General features: G+C 39.1%; 1 protein-coding gene across 2 annotated transcripts in view; it reads left to right on the top strand.

Annotated features, from left to right (window-relative positions):
- The first annotated feature begins 16,492 nt into the window (after nucleotides 1-16,492).
- The window catches only part of FAM102B (family with sequence similarity 102 member B), an 84,126-nt gene continuing 73,871 nt past the window's right edge, over nucleotides 16,493-26,747 (top strand). The window contains exon 1 of one of the 2 annotated variants that reach the window (XM_013048425.2): nucleotides 16,493-17,074. In XM_013048425.2, the coding sequence (XP_012903879.1) occupies nucleotides 16,935-17,074 (140 nt within the window). In that variant the 5' untranslated portion in view covers nucleotides 16,493-16,934. The remainder of the gene's footprint in view (nucleotides 17,075-26,747) is intronic. The other variant, XM_004777510.2, reaches the window with a different exon arrangement.

Below are 26,747 nucleotides of genomic sequence, written 5' to 3'. Positions count from 1 at the left end.
TTCTTCTAGCTGCTAGCGAGGCTGGAGAAGTTGATAAAGACACTATCAGCAAGACCTCAGGCAGAAGAGAAATTCTGGTTCTCAACACAGATCTTGTCACCACAGGGCAGAGAAGAACACAGTATCAGTTAATACCAAAGAACAAAAGTTTCCTTTATGCAATTTGGAATTGCACAGATACACTGTGGAGACAGTGTATCTCTAGGACTGGAAAGCCATTACCTTGCTTATAAAGATCAACTTACCTACAGCAAAGGTAAGGTGACAAATCATTAAAGTCACTTAAACCAGTAAGTGCTAAAATTTTATCTGTGCATTGGTGTGTGAGCTTTTGAAAAAAAAAATCGAAAACTATATTGCATCCCCCATTGGATAAGTTTATTATGTAATTTATTGAGTTTATCAAACATAGAACAATTAAATTTTCGAGGCCAGCTATCAAAGAGAACAATGCTAGTTTTAGAATTGTTAATATTATGCCATTTTTTCTGACAACATTTATTTTACAAAGATTGGTTGCCCGTTGAGGTCATTCTTGGTTCTTGGAAGAAAAACCATATTATCACACAATTACCTATCTGCCCTGCTCCATTTTCTAAAGTGATGGGGCAAGGGTCAGAAGGTGATTTTGTTTTAGAGCATTTTCAATTTCAGAAAAACTACTGTGGTGTCCAAATCTTTCAATGCTATTAAAATGCAAACTTTAAAAGCATCAGCAACCAGGAATCTTAATGAAGACTGTATGCAATGCTTGTCCTTTTCAATCTCAATAATCGCAATTCCATGCAAATGTTCAAGCTAGAAACCTGGGAGTAATTCTTGTCCTTTCCCTCTACCTTATTCTCCATATTTAATCATCCCCTACACATTCCTATTGACTATAATTTTAAAATATATCATGGGGCACCTGAGTGGCTCAGTTGGTCATGGATCTGCCTTCAGGGTCCTGGGATCAAGCTCAGAGTCGGGCTCCCTGCTCAGAGGGGAGTTTGTTCCTCCCTCTCCTTCTGCACCCCCCCCCAGCTTGTGCTTTCTTTCTCTCACTCTCTCTAATAAATAAATAAAATCCTTAAAAATATATATATATCATAAACTTTCATGTCTCTAATATCTGTCATTTGGGCTGCTACAACAATAATTCTTAAAGTAAAAAAAAAAAAATATATATCATGATAGTTACTTCAGGTCAGGCAGTCCTCTAAACACTTAAATGTTTGTTCATTTATTTCTCTCAGCAACACCGTAAGGTGTTCAGGTACCTCAACACTTATAGATGGGGAAAATGATGCACAGAGGAGTTCAGTGAATTGCCTGAAGTCACACAACTAAGGAGGTGGAGAAGCCAGAAATTACCTCCTAACTCACCCACTGCATTCACACCTGTCAGCCTATATAGTCTGATAGCCACTAAGCAGCTAGTGTGATTATTTAAAACAAGTAAACTTTACGCAGGACCAGAAACTCTCCTAAGGTGAGAACAGAAAACAGCTTTCTTCTTTTCTTCCCAAAAGCTTGATCAAATCAGCTCGGCAGAAAGATTCTTTCCTAATGCCTAGGGAAATTAAATTCCCTTGGATATTCTGGTACGTTCAGTTAATCAAAATTCTTCTTATTAGTCACAACGTAGTCTCAGTTCAGTAATAAAAATGCCCAGTCTGGTGTCTGAGTTAAAAGTCTGAATTGTGTTGCCCTTTATGCTTCCTCCTACTACCCACCCAAACTTCTCCGGCTGGAGGCCTTTGCAAGCAAGGATCAGCAAACCTTCATTCTCTCCAACGACCTTTGGTCAGCCAGGGGTGGAGGGGACCTAGAAGGGAGAGATAAGAGGTAGGTCTTTGACAGGCACAATTGTAATCTAGCTCTGGTATACTCTGGCTGTGGCCGGTGTTTAAAGTTGACTCCTGCTCTCAGGGGTTGGTTTTATGAGCATCTTGGACATCCTGCTGTGAATTCCCCTGACTATAGCTTCCTTGAGTAGGCAAAACCTATACCTGAACTGGACACTTATGCAGAAAGCCCAGTCTCAGCCTCACCTTCTGCCTCTGATGGGTCAACTGTAGCCTCTTTTGGTTAAGGTAGTCTGGTTTAGGCAGAAGGTCTCTTGGACATGATCCCGTTTTAAGTAACCCAACACATATTCCCACCAAGGATTTCACACCTTTAAGATGCCAATGAAGAGATTATAGTTACTTTCCAAATGCAGTTCTTTATTCTGATGCCATTAAACTGTTTTCCAAGTATTTCTGTGTTCCACGGAATCATGGGCTACAAGTCAAACTCTCCTCTTGTCCACTTAAAGCCTTCCTCAGTAAGACTGCGGTGAAGTGAAACACTTGTCCCACTGATTTCCTATGAGTGTTGGGAAGACTCACAATGCACTGAAAAATTTTTCTGTGGGTAGCTTCTAAATCTCAACTAACTTCTCAGTCCCTTAAGTTTTATCCCCCTAAGATAGGCAGGGGAGTAAGACCCACAGAACTGGTTTTTAGCCCTTTCTCTGTAATTCTGCCATGAATGATCAGACTCCACACTTCACTTTGCAATGTGGAGGTCCTTGAAGGTCAGCAGAATCAGTTAGTCAGCAAGAGTCCTGGTTTAACATCCTGTTAGAAACACTAAAATATCATGTATTTCCATTGCTATTAAGATTAAATGCTAACTCTTTAATATGTTCTATGGTGTGCTGCATGTTCTTTCTTCTACCATTCTTTGTCTTCTCATTTCGCAGCTCTCAGTTTAAATCTTATCTCATTATTACAAAGGACTTTCCTGAAATTGCTCCCCACCTTGACTCCATTAATCTCACTCATACATCTTGTTTTATTTTATAACATTTTTCACAAATTATATAATTGCATGTTTACTAGTTTGGTTGTATTGCTAGAGACTGCTTAACTATTTACCAAAGCATTCCCATTTTCCTCCTAGGTATACAACTGGACTACATTTCCCAGCCTCCCTTGCAGTTAGGAGCCACCCCGTGACTAAGTTCTAGCTAATGGCATATAGGCAGAAAATGGAATATAGGCAGACCACTTCCATAAAGCCTTCCAAGTTTGACTCAATTACAGCTGTGGACCTCATTTAGGAAACCCTGGTATAAGGGGACTCTACCACTTACCGACTGTATAAACTTGAGAGTTGCATATCTCCATCTGTAGAACAAAAGAATAATATCTACCTTGGAATGGTGAGATTTGAACAAATGAGTACATGAAGGTGCTTAGACTAGAACAATGCCTGCTACATAGTAAATGCTCAATGTGTGCTGATATCATTACTGTTATTATAGAATAGTAATACCAGCAAATATATGGAATAACAGAAATACAGATTTGCACAGTTTAAATTGATATGGTAGAAGAAACACTTTTCACTAATAAAGGAATTTAAAAATCATAACCAGTAAACATGTGTTAGGATTAACAAAGTAGGGCTTGGCTATAGGAGAGGTAAGAAATAGTGGATACATTTAAAATTATAGTCTGAGAAACCTCTGCCAATTAAAGATCAATCAGAGCTTAAAGTAAAGGAATTCTGAAAATATAGCATAGAATCCGGATTTCACTAACAACAAAAGAATCAACTTATACACAACTTTTCAGGAACACATCTACAGTGTTAAGTCAAAGCACATCTGTATTCTTCAATACAAAATGTGACTCTAATCAGCAAGGACAGATAGGATCCCTTTCTTCGTGCCCTTGCCTCTTCTGTACCACATAACCACAATATCCCCATTTTACTAATAGCTATCTGGGAGGCAGCAACCTCCCTCTTGCTCTAACCCCAGCTTATCACATTAATACAAGGCCCCCACAAAGATTTCCACAAATGAACATGTGTGATTAACTAAAATACATGTTCAGAAATCAAGTCTGCACTTATTTTTTTTTATCATCACATTACTATTTTGCATTCTTTTGCTGATGGTAAAACCATCAGGATGAGATTATGCTACAATCTTCTTTGGCCAAACTGATTTGCCAAGCATGTAGCAGTGTTCTTGTTCCCACAAAGCGACCTCCCATCTTTTCTTAGCTAGGATTCTGAAGCATGCCAAACGGAGGAAATGATACTGGGTGTCTCGGAGTACCTTCAGTCTTGGCCTTCCTCTCCCTCAAACAACAATAACAAAAATAGCTTTTTATAAAAATAGCTCTTAAGATTCGAAGGAGAATTTAAGACGTGCGATGTTAAATATGGCATTAAAGGTATCAGAATAAATAGTAGGCCTTCTGCATAGTCCTACTATAATTCTTTTTACATTGAAAATTAAAAATCACAGATATGGAGGAAGGTCATGCTTAGAACATTTTGTGTTATAAATGGACTCACTTTAACAGATCATCCCTAACCACCTAGTTAGTAAGTACTCTAGTAAAACAATGATTAAACCCTAAAAAAAACAACAACACTTTTTTTTCTTAACCAATTCTACTGAAACCTGAATATTCTTTCTTAGAAAAATTATATATAAAAATTATGATCTCCAACTGGGAAATTATATTTGATTGCATTAGTCATAATAATGACAGTACCTGTCTCTGGGCTATTTATTTGAACTATATTAACCACAACAGATTTAATCTAGAAAGCCCCTGAGTTTAAGAATTTAAAGAACATGTAAGCTAAAAGCTTTAATCAAGCCCATCCATGGATGGGCATTTTCCTTGTTGTTGTTAAAGATAAAGATCTTTTGTGCTATTTTAAGTATCTCCTTTGTTAAAGATTTTGAATGCAGTAAAAAAAAATCTATATACCTCAGACACTTGGCTAACTAAGAAAGTCAGGTTAAGGTTACAAGAGGCATTTGTCCAATTTATCAGTCTGAGAACATAAATATACTTAAATAATGAAGGAGACAACATTGAATATAAATAACCTGGACACTCATTATTATCACAGAGCAAAATTCAAGATGTCTCCTAGTGCAATTCCCATTTTCATCACTGGCTTCAGTTCAATCTTCAATTGAATATATATATTTCCAGAATATCATATAAATATATTTCTTCCTCACAAGAACATATTTGCTGTATCAATCTTAATCTGTTTCTCCTCCTGCATTACCTAAATTAGCTTGAAGTACCACCATCCTCTCGTCATAGAGACTTAAAATATTGGAGTCATTTTTTTTTATTTGCTCCCTTTATTCCATCATCATATGCAATAGGTTTCTGGAATCTACTGATTCTAGTTTTACAATAACCTCTCCTGAGTTCTCTCTCTCTAATGTCCCTGCTAATATCCCAATTTAGAGCCTATGGTCTCCCTGATATAGTAACTAGCTTTCTGACTGGCCCCTCTATTAGCCTCTCCCTAACCCAATGTATAATCTTAAATACTCCTGTCACGGCAATGTTCTTAACGAATGTCTCTGATTTTTCATTCTGTTGCTCAAACACTGCACAATCTACAAAATAAAGTCTAGACTACCCAGTCTAGCATTTAAAACCAGGTTCTGGCCACAATCTACGATTCCAGCCTGGTTTTCCTCTACTTCTTTTCACAGCTATTTTTTCCCTTTTTCCACTCTGACTCTTCTCCCTAACCTCATACTTTTCTGCCTGTCTGCCCTGACTCAAGACAGAAGGGGCCTTTCCTTCCTTCTCTGCATTGATAGAACCTACACTTCCTTAAAGGCTCAAGGTCTAGCTCAATGCCACATCCTCCACAAAACATTCTCTTAATGTCTCATCTGGAACTAATTGCTTCCTCCCCTGAAGTACTCTGGTAGTTATGTAAATACCTCTTTCTCAGGTTTCTTCTGTTTTATTTTCCCTACCCGCAACTCCTTTAGAAGATTCAGCACTTGGGGGCACCGGAATGGCTCAGTCAGTCAGGCATCTGACTCTTGATTTTGGCTCTGGTTGTGATCTCAGTGTTGTCTGGTAGTGCCTTGCCTGGGGTTTGCACACAGTGGGGTGGGGATGGGGGCGTGTGTCTGCTTAAGATTCTCTCTCTCCCTCTGCCCCTCCCCCCACTCTCTCTCTCTCTCTTTCTCTCTCTAAAATAAATAAATAAATGTTAAAAGAAAAAGAAGATTGAACAATTACTGGCTTTTGTCCCCCTCTATTGAATAATTGCATACTAGTTAAATAAATAAATGGGTAAAAATCCAATAAGAGACATTTAAATCAAGTAAAAGTTTTATATAAAGAAGACAATCTAATGGATAGAAAAATATTGGAGTTAATACTGTAGCTAGATAGCAATAAAAAGAGAAAAGAACATCGAAAAGGAATGAATATTTATATTTAGATAACAATACAAAATAATCTTTCTTTTTCTTCCAGATTTTATTTAAATTCAAGTTAGTTAACATATTATAGTATAGCATTAGTTTTGGGAGTAGAATTTAATGATTCTTTACTTACATATAACACCCACCCAGGGTTATATGTTACAGGCCACCAAGTGCCCTCCTTAATAGCCATTACCCATTTAACCCATCTCCCACCCACATCCCTCTCCAGCAACACTGTTTATTCTCTGTAGTCAAGAGTTTTTTATGGTTCGCCTCCCTCTCTGTTTTTCCCTCATTTTATTTTTCCTTTACTTCCCCTATATTCATTTGTTTTGTTTCTTTAGTTCCACATATGAGTGAAATCATATAGTATTTGTCTTTCTCTGATTTATTTCACTTGGCATAACATATTCTAGCTCCATTCACATAGTTACAAATGGCAAAACTCCATTCTTTTTGTTGGCTAAGTAATATTCTACTATATATACCCCATCTTTATCCATTCATCAGTCAATGGACATTTGGGCTCTTTCCATAGTTTAGCTATTGTTGATAGTGCTTCTATGAACATCGGGTACATGAACCCTTCAAATCAATATTTTTGTATCTTTGGGATAAATACGCAGTAGGGCAATTCCTGGGTCATGGGGCAGCTCTATTTTTAATTTTTTGATGAACCCACATAATGTTTTCTGGAGTGGTTGTACCAGTTTGCATTCCCACCAATAGTATAAGAGGGTTCTCCTTTCTCCACATCCTCACCAACATCTATTGTTTCCTGTGTTGTTAATTTTAACCATTCTGATGGGTATAAGGTGGTACCTCATTGTGATTTTGATTTGTATTTCCCTGATGATGAATGATGTTGAGGATTTTTTCATGTGTCTGTTCCCCATAAAATAATATCTTCAAAGGAATATCTCCTCATAGTATTTATTCTGACATATTCTATTGCAAAACTTATGAGTAGTTTTTAATGGACAAACATGCCTATGTCTTTCATTTTCACCTTTTTTATTAGGAATACTAATGAATGTTGCTGGTTTATCTCCAAGTAGTTGAAGTAACATCTGAAACACTATCAACTAAAAATATGACCTGAGAGGTGATTTGAGGTCACTGTTGATATGTTGTCAAATTCATTTTTTTCATACATATCTATCAGAGTGCTTGTACAAAAGAAACACTCCTAAATAGTGAATGAATGAATCTACAAAATAAGAGTGCTGATAGTATTCATTAGCTACTATCTCTGAATGATAATGCTGTAGTTAGAAATCAAGCCAAGAATGAGCAGGACAGAAAATAGGTGCTCAGTAAATATTTGTTGAGTTTAATTCACATAATTTTAGAACTAGAGTGGATCTTAGAGTTGATTTACCTTCTGGTAATTACTTTCTCTTCTGTGCTTTTTGCCTATGTTTATTGAAGCACATGTATTAGCAAGTATTTATTTAGATTTTCTCTATGTTAACTCTTTGAATGCAAAGACATTGTGATGACTCTCATGTAGCCTGATGCTTGGCATGTTGTAGGTACTCAAATGTTTTGTGAGTGAGAGTAAGACTAGAATTCTGCTGTCCAGTATGGTAGCCATTACCATATGTGGCTATTTAAATTAATTAGAATGAAATGCAATTTAAAATTCAATTATTTAATCATACAAGCCACATATGAAGTATTCGATAGCCACGTATGGCTAGTGACTACCATACTGAACAGAGCAGAGACTATTTCCATGTAGAAAGTTCAATTGGACAGTGCTGGTCTAGACTATTTCACTCATTTTGCAGAATAAAAGGAGCTCAGGGAAGGTGTCACCATTCAGAATCAAATCAGCAAAAGCAGAACTGGAATTAAAACCTGGAACTTCTTTTTTTTTATTGAAAAAAAATTTTTTTATAAACATATAATGTATTAGCCCCAAGGGTACAGGTCTGTGTAAAACCTGGAACTTCTAAATCAATTTCCATCATTGTTATATCATAACTGATTCATTTCAGAGCCCAAATTGAATGTTAGCCCTAACTTAGAGCTGGTGATATTATGGAAGGCATGATGGTCTTTGTCTTATGGTTGTCATAGAATATATTTTATTTTTCTATGGCAATTTATAAATTTACTTGTTTTTATAAACAGGAAAAATATAACAGATAAAAAAAAAAGTGCTTAGAAGCTCTGTACCTCTGCTGTAAAAGTACAAAATAATGCTAATTTTAAAAATGTTTTCCAGGGGCACCTGGGTGGCTCAGTCCTTAAGCATGTGCCTTTGGCTCAGGTCATGATCCTGGAGTCCTGAGATGGAGTCCCGCATCAGGCTCCCTGCTCAGTGGTAAGTCTGCTTCTCCCTCTGACCCTCACCCACTTGCGTTGTCTCTCTCTCTCTCTCTCTCTCTCTCAAATAAATAAATAAAATATTTCAAATAGAAAATGTTTTCTAGATGACTGGCTAAACAAAATGTTATTGTATCCTGGCCTTCTGCCAATTTACTTAGAAAATGCATAGAATAGGTTTTGATATGATGGTTGCTTTTTTAGTTTGGTTTCTTTAAAGCATTTCTCTTTGGTTTACTAAATTGAAAAAAATTTGGATCAAAATCAACAAATTAATATGGTTTGCTCAGATTTAGGATTCAAGTTTGGTTTGGTGTGAATTCTTGGATTTTCTCAGGTTTGTTTGTTGTTGTTTTTTGTTTTTGTTTTTGTTTTTGTTTTGAGAGCATCAGTAATTTCTGAAATGCTCTTAGAGATAGAGTCTTATTTTCTACAACTTCCATACTACATTTACTTTTGAAATTATTATTTACTTTTGTCTGGAAAGAGAAATCTAGTTCTGCCTGATATGGATAATTATAAAGAGATGAAGAAGTAATCATTGCCATAGCTACCTTAATATTAGATTTTGAAGGAAACAAGAGAAGAAAGGACCAAATCAGGGTTTAAGGCATCCCCAAAAGCTATCCGTCTAGGGCATTTAGGCCATGACACTTGCTCAGCGAAAGAACCCATCTTAGTCCACTGTAGTTATGTCCCAACTGGAAAGAAGTTGACTAAATGTTGTGGTTTCAGATAGAAAAGTGTACAATTCAGTGTGAGTTTTTAAGAGCCACAAAGGCCATCTTCCATCTTTCTATAGAAATTTGAAAAAGGTAGAAAGAACGTGATGAAAGAAATCAAGTTTTAGAGTTAATAGAGGCACCTCAGAAAGTAATCTAACTACTTCTTTCTTTGAAAACCTTTCTTTCATTGAGGGAAACCAGTATTTAAGACAAGTACATATCAGTACTTAGGTATCAGTGATGTCCCTATTTAACTGCAGGACTGAAGAAGAGGGTGTGATTTTACCACCATACTTACTTTGATATGAAATTATAAAGCTTTTGCTTGACTAGGAATGGTATTCAAACTCTTATATCATTCTCTTATAATCATTCCTTAATAACCTCAGTTTGGTTTTGGGCAATAGAAAATTAAGGCAAGAATTTGATTTAACATTTTTAAAATATGTACTTTTTCTTAACAATGCAATATAACAGTATTTCCCTCAAATGAACAATGTATAAGGAAAAAAATGTTATGGACTCCCAAAGTTAATTTAAATTATTATAATTACAATGTTTCCTAAATCTATGTTAAACATAAAATTAGAAATCCTATAAACCAACATGAATTTATCAATTAAATATAACATAATGACCTAAACATATGTTTCAAGTTAGTGACAATAGTTGAATGTTCATTTATTCAGCAAACATTTATTTGAGGATCTACTCTGTTCTAGCCACAGAGTTATGTAATTCTAGCTAGCACAATAAGTACATCCCAAATTTCAGTGGCTTTAAAAATTAAATGCTTAAGCAATAAGCCACTCACAGAATGACAGGTATTACATGATTCCATTCATATAAGGTTCCGAGAGTAGTCATATTCACAGAGACGGAAAATAGAATGGTGGTGTCCAGGGGCTGGGGGTAGGGGAAATCAAGAGTTATGATTTAATACATAAAAAGTGTTAGTTGGGATGATAAAAAAGTCCTATAGATGGATGATGGTGATGGTTGCACAACAATGTGAATATACTTTGTACACTTTGTGCACACTTATCAATGGTTAAATGGTTAAGTTCTATATTTATTTTACCATAATCTTTAAAAGTAATTTTTAAAAAATCATGCCCACAAAGTTAATGCTAATTTCTCAGTCACCACGCAGACCAATATTCTGGTCAGGGGTTTGGGAGAATGAATGAGGTGCTCTTTTATAAGCTGCTGACAGAAAGACCCAAGCTGGTGAAGGCTTTCTTGTCTTTAGCACCCGGCTTGTAAGGCCAAATTGACATCAACATCCAGACATTCAATGAGGAAAGAATGAAAGAATTACATGCATGAGGTTTTTATGGACCAGGCCTGGAAGTTGCACACATTCAGTTGGCTGGAACTCAATCATGCCAAAGAGACTGGAAAATATAATCTGCATACTCAGGAAGAAGAGAAAACATGTTTGGTGATGACCTAGCACTCTACAACATAGTCCATCCATTTGGTCATCAAATATCTATTTCACCTGGGGCGCCTGGCTGGCTCAGTCAGAAGGGCATGAGAGTCTTTTTTTTTTTTTTTTTAATTTAATTGAGAGAGAGAGAGGTGGGAGGAGCAGAGGGTGAAGAGCAAGAAGACTCTACACTGAGCCTCAGGTCAGGACCTGAGCCAAAACCTAGAGTCGGATGCTTAACCGACCAAGCCATCCAGACACCCCAGAAGTGCATGAGACTCTAGATCTCAGAGTAATGAGTCTGACACACACACACACACACACACACACACACATTTTCTCCTTCTTCTGAAATGGTATGCTCACTCTCTCTGCAAGGGAAATAACCTAATATCTGACTCAGTCACTTCATCAAGTTGAAAGTACAGGATCTCCAGGTAACTACACATGCTTCTCCATCAGATCTGGATACAACTCTGTATTATCTTGTGATCCGGTGATTCTCAAACAGGGGTGACTTTGTCCCCTAGGGAATATTAGGCAAGGTCTAGAGACATTTTTTATTGTCACAACTGGGAAGGAGAGGGCACCTAGGGGGTAGAGGCCAGGGATGCTGCTAAACATTGTACAATGCACAGGACGGCCTCCCACAACAAAAATTGTCTGGTTCAATGTGTCGGTAGTGCCAAGGGTGAGAAACTCACTGTGACCTATAACCTCATAAGAGATCTTCACACCACACCTAATATATAATTATGGAACTAATGTATTGCAGCAAATACTTGCAGGGGGGAAGGAAGAGAAAGAGAAACATTGGCCCACTGCAAAGATGCAATTCTGTCTGGAGGCATCCTGAGGGCCCTGAACTGGCAGTGGGGGAGGGTCCCAAGCTAAACCTTGCTTCTACATTCTGCAATACTGTTCTCTGTGGTCACTGGCTCTACCCTCTGAAAGCTTTTCCTCTAATCCCATATGTGAAGTAGGTGTGGGGAAACATGAATTTGTTGTAAATAGTACAGCTTTTAATACAGGCAAATTGTTTCTTTAGCCATACGGTTCCTCAAGATCTGAAAGCTTTCTGATCTATTTGCATCCGATCAGTTCCCTAGGCCTGTAACACTAAAGTTCTTTCCTAGAGACAATTCTCAATCTTAATTTATTTCTTGCTATGCTTCTCCCTCTCTCAGAGGGCTAGCGACTTAAATGTGAAGTCTACACCCTCAGTCTAACCTTTGCCGCATGGCTGAATTTTAATGGGGGCTTGTTGCTCAAAAGCTCTTTCAATCCTTTCCTATTCTTTGAAGTATAGAGCAGTTTTTCCAATCCCTTGAGGCTCCAAGTTTTTGTACATTCTGTATTCCTTTTCATTTATGCTTGCATATCTGCTTATTATTGCATGAGCTCATCTCATTTTTCTAGTATCTTGCTAAATGTAGCCAGTAAATTTAACCTACTAACGTTTCACTTTCCAACCTCTTCTAGAGCTATGGGCTTTGTAGTCACCTTATTTGCCTTCTCAAATACTGCACGAAAATTTTTTACCAAATGTCTTGCCATGGGTTTCCATTTTCCAGCTCCTAATAATAGTTTTCTTGCTGTCTATTGCTTGCCTAATTTTGGATTTACATGACAACACCCTATTCTGTAACAATTTCTGTATTAAGGCAATGCTAACTATTAAGGCAAACATACTTCAAAAAGTCACAGTAAAATTTGTTTCTTGCCCACAGTCACTTAGGGACCCAGGCTTCTAAAGGCTCTGTCATCTTCAACAAGTAACTTCAAAAGTTCCCCTTGACACTGAATTTCAACCAGCAGAGACCAGAAGAGGAAAAGGATCATGGGTAGGAGGTTTCTGTGAGCCAGGCCTGGAATTGGTGCCATTATTTCTTCTCACATTCCATGGGCCAATAGAATTTAAGTAAAAGTAGAGTTTGCATCTTTCAGGAGTGTTTTTGAAGGGAGGGAATATACCTCTCTTCCTTCCAGCTTCTTGCTGGCTGGAAATGAGAAATTGTGCTGAAGTCAAGCAGCCATCTTAGACCGCAGGGTGAAAAGCATATGTTAAGGATGATGGAAAAACAGAGCTGAGATCCCTGAGAACCATGGAGCTCTCCTACTAGCTTTGGACTGTTTACCTCCTGATTTTGATTAAGAGAGAAATGAGCTTCTGACATATTTAAGACACTGTCTATTGAGTTTTATTTGTAGCTTAACCTAACTTTAACTTACATAATTATTCTCTAATTGTTTGGTATGGTTACTTTTTCTTTTGCCTACTCCTTTTAGTTGAAGACCTTTAATACTTGCTTCTCATAGCAGAAGAGACTACAAAACTACCAAATCTCTGACACAAGTAGTCTTAGCTCATGTCTACCATCTTTATTGTTTTACCTCAGAGGTAATACACTTAGGATTGATCCATAAATTCAGAACACTTCAAGCAGCATTTATTGAATACCCACTAATGCCAGGTACTGGGTGAGGTCATCCTCTATGGGCTGCATCTCCCAGGTCCCTTTGCCCTCTGGCTTCACCAGCAGGAGATCAGCAGGCAGAAAGTGAGAGAGGTCAGGATATTTATCCTCCCTCCTTTCAGCTCCCAACAGACTGTGTGGTCCTCACCCAGTCCTCAGTAGAGTCCTTTCATTTAACTTTCCTCATTTAAACACTTTGAGTATGATGTCTGTTTTTCGCTTGGGCTTTAATTCATACAAGTTATTTCATAATCAAACCATGGATCACAAAGAGAGTACTAGACTCCCTTCCTCCAGCTGGAGCTCTTTATAAAATGCAAATCAGACCCCTTTGCATTCCTCTGTGTTAAAACGTCAATGGTTGACTAATACATCCCTGTCACAACACCCCACTGTAAGTTGCAGCCAGACTGAACAACTTTCAGTTCCTCCTGCAACGTGGTCTCTCTTCTTTGAGTCTTTGCACATGAAGTACTTTCTTCCTGGAAACTGCTCCCTACCCCCAACTCTCATTATTCAGACATCAGTGCAAATGTCCATAACATTTTTTATTTTCCACAAACCTACTTATCCTAGTTAGAGGCTATTATGTGCTCCCAAGGCAGCCTCTATTCACCATCATATACAGATAGTACTCAGTGTTATATTGCACTGCCACTGCCTGCATATTTGTGTCCTCCATTAGACTGTGAAGATATTGAACAGGGACTGCAGCTCAGATCTCTAGGACCTATTAAGGTGCTTGGTACATAACAGGTTCTCAATAAATCTTAGATAGTACCTAAATGTTATTGAAAAAGCTTGAGCCCTCCTCCGTTAGCCACTGCCCTGTCTCTTTTCATTCACTGACAAAAATCATAAAAGATAGTTTTTAGTGACCCACTCTTCATGACTACCTTCCATTTATTTCCCAGACCATTTTAATCTTACTTTGCCACCATTTTTTATAGGGACTTCTCTTGCCAATAGTACCAAGGACCTCCTTGCTCTTCAATTTAATAGATTTTTTTTTAAGATTTTATTTATTTATTTGACACACAGAGATCACAAGTAGGCAGAGAGGCAGGCAGAGAGAAAGAGGAGGAAGCAGGCTCCCTGCTGAGCAGAGAGCCTGATGCGGGGCTCGATGTGGGGCTCCATGGGGGCTAGATGCGGGGCTCGATCCCAGGACTCTGGGATCATGACCTGAGCCGAAGGCAGGGGCTTTAACCCACTGAGCCACCCAGGCGCCCCTAATAGATTCTTTTCAGTCCAAATCCTCTAGGAATGCTCTGCAGCACTTCTGGAAACTCCTTCTGTTGTCTGGGGATCATGGATCTGTCTCTCTCTCTCATTGATTTGTTTGCATATCTATGCTATCCTCCATTCATTTATAAGTCCCCATATGTCTTCTTCATTTCTATCTCTAGCCCCAAGCATAGTAGTATAGTACCTAGCACATAGTAGGTCTTAATGACTATGAATGTTAAATGATTAAAACTCTTGGTTTTCAGGTAATCGCTCTTCCTCCTCCCCACCTCCCTTCCTTCTTTCTTCTTTCTTCTTCTTATTTTTTCCATCTCTCTTTCTTGATCTCTTCCATCTCTGATTGTTCTCAGGCCCCTCAGACTTCTCTTCTTCCATCTACCCATTAAATATTCTTCAGAATATTTTATTCACCTTTGGGGGCTTCAGCCTTCAGGAAATACTCTAATTTCCTCATGTTTTCAATTTCAACCTTTCACCTGAGCTAAGGCTGCCCTTCTCTCCCTGGATATCTCATAGGCAGTTCAAATAATGCTTCCATTTCCAACCTGCCCTCCTTCTGCTTCCAAAAGTCAGCCAATGGAATTAACATGCATCTCTATGTCCAAGTTACAAACCCCAAAGTTTCCTTAACTCTTCTGCCTTTTGTCTCCTGTCCTCCTGGGCAGCCAGTTTTATCCACCACCAAATCCCCAGGCCCAACTCCTAAACCTGCCTCTGGGTCTTCTTTTTTTTTCTTGCACCTAGAACATCCCAGGCAAATCCTACACATTCTTTGAAATTCAGAACACAGGTTAATTTTGCCTAATTGCTTCCTCTTCTAAGTTCTAGACAAATTGCTTACTTATTCAGAACAAACACAACTTGATGTGAGATTTAGTTTTTAATGAATGATTTACATATGTCTCTCACTAGATGGTAAAATTCTTGAAGGCAGGTTTTTTTTTTATTAAATTTATTTATTTAAAAAAATTTTTTTTATAAACATGTATTTTTATCCCCAGGGGTACAGGTCTGTGAATCACCAGGTTTACACACTTCACAGCACTCACCAAAGCACATACCCTCCCCAATGTCCATAACCCCACCCCCCCTTCTCCCAACCCCCCTCCCCCCAGCACCCCTCAGTTTGTTTTGTAAGATTAAGAGTCACTTATGGTTTGTCTCCCTCCCAATCCCATCTTGTTTCATTGATTTGAAGGCAGGTTTTTGTCTTCGTTTTTTTTTGATCACCTTCGTCACTGGTGTAGCCAGTGACTGACATTCTAGGGGATTAAAAAGTATTTTATATGAATGAAGGGATTAATAATTGAGTGAACTGGGAAGGAGAATCTCTGCAGTTACAGGCTTTCAGAGATTAGTGGCAATCTTGAGTTAAAAGGGCAATACTCAGTCTGAAAAAACTAACTTTATGTAACCAAGTGGGCAACATATATTGTAACAACATACGCAAGCCTATGGAAGGAAGGTAATTGCTCTGCATCTTAGAGAGACTTTATTTTCAGGCTTTTCAGTTCTCCATTATGGACAGCCCTATTTTAAAAGGTAAGGTATCGTTTTTTACCTCTCCTGTACTCTTTTATCCCAGGGGACAGGAATTAAAATATAAATAAGAGAAAATGCCTAAAGCAGTGCAGTGCCTGACCACCTGGAAGACCCTCAACACATTTTAATCCCTTTCCTTTTAACTACCTCGTCCTCATTTTATATTAGAAGCCTTGTGAATTTAGAGTATCTAAACCATATTTTAGTTTAAGATTTCAATTTGACGAAAACAACGTCGTGGAGATTCTGATTAGCCCTATTAACCCATGACTCTCAAACCCAAGAGGAAAAAAAAAATCTCGAGGGGGAGGGGAAACAGGAGGCGGAGCAAAAACTGGAACCAGGCCGAGAGGAAGCTGTAGAAGGAAGCTCCTTTTTGGTTGGGTTTGTCTTTTTTTAACCCCAGAGAGGCGTGACGCTCTAACTGCCGTCGTGGGTCAGTTTCCCGGCGAAGCGCCCGCCCGCCCCGAATTTCCTCGCCCGCCCTCTCGCTTCCGCCCCGCGGTGCGCTGCTGGGCGCCGCCACTGGGGGCGCCTTGGGCCCCGTGGCTCTGAGGCGGCGGCGGCGGCAGCGGCGGTCTTCCAGTCTTCGCCTTTCCCAGCTCTCAGACGGGCGGCGGCTGCGACCAGCTGCACACCGAAAGGGCACCCACAGCCCAGGCGAGCTGCAGCACGACCGCTCCCCGCGGGCGGGCAGGGTCCGCGCCGCCGCGCTCCGGCCAGGGCTGCCGCGAGAGGCGGCGGCGGCGGCCCCTGCCCCGGCTCCGGCCGGCCCGCGGCGCCCTCCGGCCGCGCCCCCGCGCGCAGCTCGCGGCCCCGGCCATGGGGCTGCGCGGGCTCGGGGCTCCGGTGAGCTGAGGCGGCGGCGCCGGCCCGCGCGCCCCTTGGGGCCGCCCCCGCATCCCGCTCGCCGGCGTCTGGCGCTCATGATGATGAAGAAGAAGAAGTTTAAGTTTAAGGTGGACTTCGAGCTGGAAGAGCTCTCCTCGGTGCCCTTCGTCAATGGGGTCCTCTTCTGCAAGATGCGGCTGCTGGACGGCGGCAGCTTCACCGCAGAGTCCCCCAGGTAACGCGCCCTCCGCGCCCCGCGAGCCGCTGCGCCCGCCCCGCAGGGGTTTCTTCGATGGGCAGCTTGTTCCTTGGCCCATTTGCTCTCTTCTCTTTCTCTAGAGCTTCTCTTTCTCTAGAGACCGGTCTGAAATCAGGAGTTCATTGATCTGCACAAAGTGCTTCGCAAATGGGTCCATCTCGGCTGGGCTTGGCTCCTGGTCTCCTGATTCCAGATGGTTCCTGGTATCTGCGCTTCCCTCCTCAGTGCTCTAGGAATGGGAGCCACGGCCAGAAGGGAGAGGATACTTCTGGTTTCTCTTAAGACATCTTCATATTTGCGAAATGTAAAATGGAACTCGAATTGTTGTTAAAAACAAAACCAAAAAGAACCCAAACTGCTTGAGTTTCAAGAGCCCTGGCCCTGGACAGAAACATGTGCTTAGCCTAACTCCTTTTCTCTTGGTGCTTACTCGGGGTCTCAGAAGCCCAGGATGCAACCACGGTAGGCCCGATCAGGCTTGACTTGAGTCAAGTGTTCCCTGGCGGAGGAGACACCAGTTTCTGCCTCATAGGAGCGCTGCGTCTCCAGTTACGCGCTAACACTCACTGAATTACCAGTCTTGAGGTTGCCACTAGTGGCTCTCAGTGTGAAGGACTTAGAACCAGAAGGAGAGCCCAGACCTGCCCTCATTTTGAAATGAGGCCCTGGGCACTCTCCGGGAGAGTCATTGGCAGGTTACAGAATGAAGCCAAGGGTGATAGTGTTCCTTGAGTCACTTAAGGTCTGTTTGGCAGGTTGACAGATTTACCCTTAAGTTAGTTTTCCTTAAGAAAATAGGAGATTTATGGAATTTTTTAAAAAATGAATTTTAAAGTTCCTGAGATCAAGGGAAGAGATGGACAGTTAATGCTTATTTTGCCTAAATTTACGACTCATAGACTTTATTTTTATCCTAGAAATATTCTTTCTTTTTACCTGTCATCCCTATTAGTGTAAACCCAGAAGGTCAATGGGTTGTGAAATTGGGGTCAGAAAATTGTCTGCGGTGGCAACGCTGAAGCCTATAGATGCCAGAAAATGTAAATGGCTAGTTAGCCAAAGCAAAGGATATATAAAGCGTTATCAACTCTCAGAATTAAAAAAACAGTTACCCGAGGATACTTTTTAAGATTAAACTGTGCTGCCAAATCTTTTGTGGTTATCCAGCTAATTAATTGCACTACAATCATAACAGCGGTGAGAGAGACCAGTGTAACTTAAAATGGTACAGCAAATATTGTACCAGCTTCTCAAGTGTGGAAAAGCCAAAACCAATTCTTGAATGTCCTGTGGGTGCAAATGACTGTCTTACCCTGGGTCTTACCCTTTTCTTTACGGGTCCCACCTGGCCACTTCGGGCTGTTAGACCAGCTCTTTTGGGTCAGTGGTGACACCTGGTGGTCAGGGTACTCTCTCGCTTACCTCTTTCTCCCTCAGATTATTGATTTGGCTTGCTACTCACAAATCAAGTTATTCCAGTATTGCACACAGCCATTTATTAAGCAAATACGTGTAGGTTGGGTCCTTTAAGTATATTATCTTATTTCATGCTGATAGCTAACCTGTAAGGTAGGGATTCCCATTTCGTGGATGAATAAACTGAGACTCAGAAGGCTCAACTTAACCAAGGCCTGCAGATCTGGTAAGTAAAATGTCAGAATCTTGATACAGGTCTGCCTGATTTCAAACAGATTGATGCCAGATGAAGGAGAAAATTATGTGTTGTGCTGAATAAGGAGATTCCTAATAGTTTTAATAAGCAAAGGGTGTAATTTGATTTCTAATTTGCAGGAGTTGGAAAAAACAGAGTTTTCTGGGTTCAATTTACCCCTTTCTCTTCCAACAAAAATGTGGTCTTAATAAATATCAGTAAGGTTAAGAATAATGCTCTATATAGCCAAACAAACAAAAATCCCTACAGTTTGGAAGGAAATGACTCATAATAAAGAATCTGTGCCTTGTTAGTTAGAGGTAATTGGTGTAAATAAAGCTAAGAGCAAGGATTTAGAATGAGGCCAATCTGAACCTGAATCCCAACTCCGTGATAAACTTGGGTGGGTTGCTCAGCCTCTAAATTTCCATCTATAAAATAAAAACCATCACTGGCATATAGGGTTGCTTTGAGGAATTTTAGGAAGATGATGTACTGAAAACAGCTCTCACAGTGCACTAGCACCCAGTCAACATTTTTTAAAAAGATCTATTTGTCAGAGAGAGAGAGAGTTCACGAGAGTACACACAAGCAGGTTGAGCGTCAGGCAGAGGGAGAGGCAGGCTCAGTGCAAAGCAAGGAGCCCAGTGTGGGACTTGATGCGATGACCCTGGGACCATGACCTGAGTTGAAAGCAGACACTTAACCGACTGAGTCATCCAGGTGCCTACATCTAATCAACATTGGAAGAGAAGACAAAGAGCTTGCCCAAGAGGGTTTGCTTCCTTTAAGATATTGATACTTAATTCCTTTATTCTGACAACTATAAGAGTGTTGGTTTGAAAAAGATCTCATTTTTACAAGAAAAAAAAATTGAAACACCTAAGGATGTGAATTATTTTTAAATTGCATAACTTAATTCTTGGATGCCAGTCTAGGCATTGCATCTCTGATTAAATGCTAGATTTTAATTAAAAAAAAAAGGGGGGGGCACCCAGGGGGCTCAGTCGGTTTTGTCCCATTCTTGATTTCTGCTCAAGTCATGATCTCAGTGTCCTGAGATCAAGCCCCGATCTGTCTCCATGCTCACTGTAGATTCTTCTTGTCCTCGCACTTTGCTCTTCCCTCTCTAAAATAAATAAATTAATTAAATCTTAAATCTTTACGATAAAAAAACTTATTGCCAACCCACCCCCCAAAAAACACTTTATATGCCTCTTATAACTCCCTTAAAAATATGAAATTAACTACATAGAAAAGGGTTAACATAGCAGGCCCAAGACTACTTTTCTTAGAAAGACCTGCTTACAGTGTGTTTGCTGGCATCTGAGAACCAGTTCCCTACACTGATGTAAAACTTTTTTGAGTGTCTCCCTGTGCCTAGACTACAAACAATGTGAATTTTGGTCTCTGCAGGGGGAGAGTGTCTGTACGACCAGCCCCCAAATAACCTTCCTTTGGTAGACAATATGTGTTCCTGTAATTCGATGCTGGAGAAACTGAGTTCTGGGTGACTCTATTAGGAGAGGACTCTTAGAAGGTCCTACTTGGATTCCCATGACTTTGGTCCATGGACCTTTTAGGAGGCTTTACTGATTCTGCTTTGTATCATTTCACTATCATAAATCTTAGCCATGGGGCTCCTGGCTGGCTAAATTGGTGGAGCATGCAACTCTTGATCTCGGGGTTGTGAGTTTGAGCCCCATGTAGAGATTATTAAAAAAAAAAAATCTTAGACACGAATACGACTATATGCCAAGTCCCATGAGTCTTCCTAATGGACCCCTCAACCTGGGGATGGTCTTGGGGATCACTGATACATGAATGTATGTAAAATAATAATTCATTTTTTAGAAAAAAGGCTTAGAGGTACATTGTAAATTATAGGTATATTTGACTTTATACAGAAACTAAAGAGGCAGATCATTCATTGTTCAGCACATGTTAAATGAACATTTACCAGGTTTCAAGCTGTGTGGCAGGGATTCTGAGAAGCATAACAAATATAAAGGCCCCATAAGGGAATTAGCTCTACTTAATGAAATTAGATCATAGATATATAATTACTTGACAGTAGGAGATAATATGATTTAGTGCCTAATCAATGGGTCAGTTTGTGAGTGGTGTTGAAATTCTACAGGTAAAGAATTTATTTGCAGCTGTAATGGTTTGGAAAACCACAGTAGCTTTTCAGCTGAGCAGGCTGGGAGGATGAATTTGCATTAACAGGGAAGTGAGGGTGAGAGGTCAGCTTGAACGGGTCATCAGTAGGAGCTGGTGATAGAGCAGCCTGATTGCAGAGAGAGTTCACATTGAACAGAAGGAGAAGATAAGGACTTTGAATACCATTATAGTTTGCTTTCCACTGCTCATAGGATAAAAGTCCTTTTGAGAGTCTTGCACAAAGTTGTCTTATGATTAAAGTAGCTGATTGATTTTTGTCAGATTCAAGAGTGGATAGACTAGGTGGGGAGACAAATAAGGAGTCTGTTAAAATAACCCAGGCAGGGGCTAATACGAACCTGAGTTTGGAGGTTTTTCATCTAAGTGTCTGATAAAATAATAACGCTATGACAAATGCCTTGACGCCATGCCAGAGTAAGGAAGTCAAGAAGAGTCTTTGTTTTTTTTTCTGTCTTGTTGAGGTGTATCACAGTATACGTGAGGCTTATTTGTTGATAATAAATTGTGGAGAGGATAGAGGAGGTAGGTTGTGCGTTGGACACAGTACATTGAGGTGACAGTGAGCCTAATTAGCAGTTGGAGACATAGTTATTGTGGGTTTCTTAGATTCTGGTCTATTGTAAGTAAGCCTGCTTACTGAACTTTTCATCTAGAATTTCCTTAACTGTTTTGCCTTTTTAAAGATTAGCAGTGAAAATTAATTTTTAGAATTTTAGAAGTTTCTGCTGGAAAAGTGTGTTTAGTGAACAGGTTAGAAAAAATACAAAGACTAGAAAGTGTTTGTCATAAATGTTATTAAAATTGTCAGGTTTTGCATACCATAGTTAATAAAACATTCAGATAATACATTATATGATAATAGTAATCTAATCAACTGAAACCAAATTATTGCCTAATAATTTTTGAAACTTTCAAAAAGATAGAAAATTACACTATTTAAGTCTTTTAAGTGCATGCTTCCTTTGTAAAAGCATTTAAATCTCTTGAGGTGTGTTAAGACTGTCAGAACAGGTTTCATTTCTGTCTGCTTTAGTAACAGAATAAGGAAGAAAAGTTTCCTGTATTTTTAGGATTCCCAAGTTTGCCTTATTTTGTTCATCTTTTTTTGTACTCATAGCTAAATACTTTCCAAAGTTTCACATGAGCTTGTGGCAAAAAACCATGTGAATTCAGGGAGTGTCCAGGAAGCTAATGAGCACATCTGTGTATTAGATCTTTTACTTTGTAAACAAGCTGAAGAGATTTCTTCTCTTTGGCCAGAATATGTCTTCATGTTTTCAAGATTTTAGTTCATGCACATTTTGTTTTATTATTTTGCACATCCAGTTTTCTGAACACCATTCGTTGAAGAGTGTCCTTTTCCCACTTCATATGTCCTTATCCCATTTTCTTGCCTCCTTTGTCCTATATTAATTGAGCATACATACAAGGGTTTATTTCTGGGCTCTCTATTCTTTTTCACTGATGTATGAATGTGTTTTTGTGTCCATGTCATAGTGTTTTGATTACCATATAGCTTTTTGGATAGTTTGAAATCAGGTGGTATGATACTTTTGGCTTTGTTCTTTTTCAATATTATTGTTTTGGCTATTTGGGGTCTTCTGTGATTCCATACAAATTTTAGAATTATTTGTTTCAGTTCTGTGACAGAGGTCTTTGGAAGTTTAATAGGGATTGCACTGAATAGTAGATTGCTTTCGATAGTAGAGACATTTAAACAATATTAATTCTTCCAGTCCATGAGCCCAGAATTCTTTCCATTTTTTAAATGTCATCTTCAATTTCTTTTATCAGTGTCTTATATTTTTCAGTGTATAGGTCTCTCACCTTCTTGGTTACATTTATTCCTAGGCATTTTATTCTTTTTATACAATTATAAATGCGATTTTTTTCCTGATTTCTCTTTCTGCTACTTAATTATTGGCGTATAGAAATGCAACCGATTTGGGGCCATCTATGTGGCTCAATTAAGCGTCTGCCTTTGGCTTAGGTCGTTATCCCGTGGTCCTGGGATGGAGCCCCACATGGGGCTCCCTGCTCAGTGGGGAGTCTGCTTCTCCCTCTCCCTCTCTGCTCCCCCTGCTTGTGTTCAGTCTCTCTTTCACTCATTCTCTCTTAAAACAAAACAAAACAAAACAAAAAACCTTATATAAAAATCTGTTGCATTTCTTTTTTAAATTAATTTTGCATCCTGCAGTTTTACTGAATTCATTTACTAGTTCTAAGTTTTTTGGTAGTCTTTAGGTTTTCTATTTATAGTATCATGTTGTCTTTAAATAGTGACAGTTTCCCTTCATTTTCAAATCGTTTGTCTTTTATTTATTTCTTTCTTTTTTTTGCCTGATTACTGTGGTGAGGCCTTCCAATGCTGTCAAGGCTGTGTTGAATAAAAATGAGGATGGTAGGCATCATTGTCTTGTTCCTTAGATGAAAAGCTTTTAGATTTTCACTGGTGATGGGTACCTGTGTAGCTAAGTAGATTGTTGGACTCATGATTTCAGCCCAGTTCATGATCTCAGGGTCATGAGATTGAGCAACACATCTGGCTCTGCATTAGGCATGGAGCCTGCTTGAGATTCTCTCTCTACCTCTCCTGCTGCCCCTCCTACCCTAAAAAAATTAGATTTTTTCACTGTTGAGTATGTTATTAGCTATGCTTTTGTCATTTATGGCCTTTTATTATGTTGAGGTACATTCCCTTTATAGTCAGTTTGTTGAGAGTTTTTATCTTAAGTAGATGCGGAATTTTATCAAATGCTTTTTCTGCTTCTATTGAGCTCATTACATGTTTTCTATCTTTCATTTTGTTGATGTGGTATATTATGTTGATTGATTTGCAGATGTTGAAACATCCTTGAATCCCTGAAATAAACCCCATATGATCTTAGTATATGATCTTTTTAATATATTGTTGAACTCGGTTTGCTAATATTTTGTGAGCATTTTTGCACCTGTGTTCACCAGGGCTATTGGCCTGTAATTCTCTCTTTCTCATTCTCTCTCTTTTTTTTTTTTAATGATGTCATAGTCTCAGTTTGATATCAGGGTAATGCTGGCCTCATAAAATTAGTTTAGAAGCTTTCCCTTTCCAGTTTTGTTTTGTTTTGTTCTTGAAGAGTTTGAGAAAGACAGGTATTAATCTTTGAATTTTTAGTGGAATTTACCAGTGAAGCCATCTGGTCCTGGACTCTTGTTTATTGGGAGGTTTTGATTATTGATTCAGTTTCCTTACTAGTAATCAGTCTGTTCAGTTTCTATTTCCTCATGATTTAGGCTTGGAAGATTGTAAATTTCCAGAAGTTTATCCATTTCTTCTGTCTTTACAATTTGTTGGCATATAATTGTTCATAGTATCCTATTATGATCCTTTCTGTTTTGGTGATATAAGTTGTAACTTCTCCCCTTTAATTTTTTTTTTTTTTTTTTAGAGGGATGTTGAGGAGGGGCAGAGGAAGGGGAAAGAGAGAATCTTTTTTTTAATTAATTAATTAATTTTTATTTTTTATAAACATATATTTTTATCCCCAGGGCTACAGGTCTGTGAATCGCCAGGTTTACACACTTCACAGCACTCACCTTAGCACATACCCTCCCCATTGTCCATAACTCCACCGCCCTTCTCCCAACTCCCCTCCCCCCAGCAACACTCAGTTTGTTTTGTGAGATTGAGTCACTTATGATTTGTCTCCCTCCCAATCCCATGTTGTTTCATTTATTCTTCTACCCCCTTAACCCCCCATGTTGCATCTCCACTTCCTCATATCAGTGAGATCATATGATAGTTGTCTTTCTCCAATTGACTTATTTCACTAAACATAATACCCTCTAGTCCTATCCACATTGTCGCAAATGGAAGATTTCATTTCTTTTGATGGCTGCATAGTATTCCATTGTGTTTATATACCACCTCTTCTCTATACATTCATCTGTTGATGGACATCTATGTTCTTTCCATAGTTTGGCTGTTGTAGACATTGCTGCTATAAACATTCGAGTGCATGTGCCCCTTCGGATCACTATGTTTGTATCTTTAGGGTAAATACCCAGTAGTGCAATTGCTGGGTCATAGGGCAGTTCTATTTTCAACATTTTGAGGAATCTCCATGCTGTTTTCCAGAGTGGTTGCACCAGCTTGCATTCCTACCAACAGTGTAGGAGGGTTCCTCTTTCTCCGCATCCTCGCCAGCATCTGTCATTTCCTGACTTGTTAATTTTAGCCATTCTTACTGGTGTGAGGTGATATCTCACTGTGGTTTTGATTTGTATTTCCCTGATGCTCAGTGATATGGAGCACTTTTTCATGTGTCTGTTGGCTATCTGGATGTCTTCTTTGCAGAAATGTCTGTTTATGTCTTCTGCCCATTTCTTGATTGGATTATTTGTTCTTTGGGTGTTGAGTTTGCTAAGTTCTTTATAGATTTTGGACACTAGCACTTTATCTGCTATGTTGTTTGCAAATATCTTCTCCCATTCTGTCAGTTGTCTTTTGGTTTTGTTAGCTGTTTCCTTTGCTGTGCAAAAGCTTTTGATCTTGATGAAATCCCAATAGTTCATTTTTGTCCTTGCTTCCTTTGCCTTTGGCGATGTTCCTAGGAAGATGTTGCTGTGGCTGAGGTCGAAGAGGTTGCTGCCTGTGTTCTCCTCAAGGATTTTGATGGATTCCTTTCTCACATTGAGGTCCTTCATCCATTTTGAGTTGACCATAGAGTTGAGGGTCTGTTTCTGGGCTCTCTATTCTGTTCCATTGATCTATGTGTCTGTTATTGTGCCAGTACCATATTGTCTTGATGATGACAGCTTTGTAATAGAGCTTGAAGTCTCAAATTGTGATGCTACCAACTTTGGCTTTCTTCTTCAATATTTTTTTGGCTCTTCGAGGTCTTTTCTGGTTGCATATAAATTTTAGGATTTGGTCCATTTCTTTGAAGAAAATGGATGGTACTTTGATAGGAATTGCATTAAATGTGTAGATTGCTTTAGGTAGCATAGACATTTTCACAATATTTATTCTTCCAATCCAGGAGCATGGAGCATTTTTCCATTTCTTTGTGTCTTCCTCAATTTCTTTCATGAGTACTTTATAGTTTTCTGAGTATAGATTCTTAGCCTCTTAGGTTAGGTTTATTCCTAGGTATCTTGTGGTTTTGGGTACAATTGAAATGGGATTGACTCCTTAATTTCTCTTTCTTCTGTCTTGTTGTTGGTGTAGAGAAATGCAACTGATTTCAGTGCATTGATTTTATATCCTGAAACTTTACTGAATTCCTGTACAAATTCTAGCAGTTTTGGAGTGGAGCCTTTTGGGTTTTCCACATAGAGTATCATATCATCTACGAAGAGTGATAGTTTGATGCCTTTAATTTCTTTTTGTTGTCTGATTGCTGAGGCTAGGACTTCTAGTACTATGTTGAATAACAGCGGTGATAATGGACATCCCTGCCATGTTCCTGACCTTAGCAGAAAAACTTTCAGTTTTTCTCCATTGAGAATGATATTTGTGGTGGGTTTTTCATAGATGGCTTTGATAGTATTGAGGTATGTGCCCTATTCCTGCACTTTGAAGAGTTTTGATCAGAAAGGGATGCTGTACTTTGTCAAATGCCTTTTCAGCATCTATTGAGAGTATCATATGGTTCTTGTTCTTTCTTTTATTAATGTGTGTATCCCATTGATTGATTTGCAGATGTTGAACCAAGCTTGCAGCCCTGGAATAAATCCCGCTTGGTTGTGGTGAATAATCCTTTTAATGTACTGTTGAATCCTATTGGCTAGGATTTTGTTGAGAATTTTCACATCTGTGTTCATCAAGGATAT

This window comes from Mustela putorius, unplaced genomic scaffold (assembly GCF_011764305.1).
Source record: "Mustela putorius furo isolate JIRA1106 unplaced genomic scaffold, ASM1176430v1.1 tig00000585_pilon_pilon_pilon, whole genome shotgun sequence".
Taxonomy (NCBI): Eukaryota; Metazoa; Chordata; class Mammalia; order Carnivora; family Mustelidae; genus Mustela; species Mustela putorius.
This window is presented reverse-complemented; position numbering and strand designations above follow the sequence as displayed.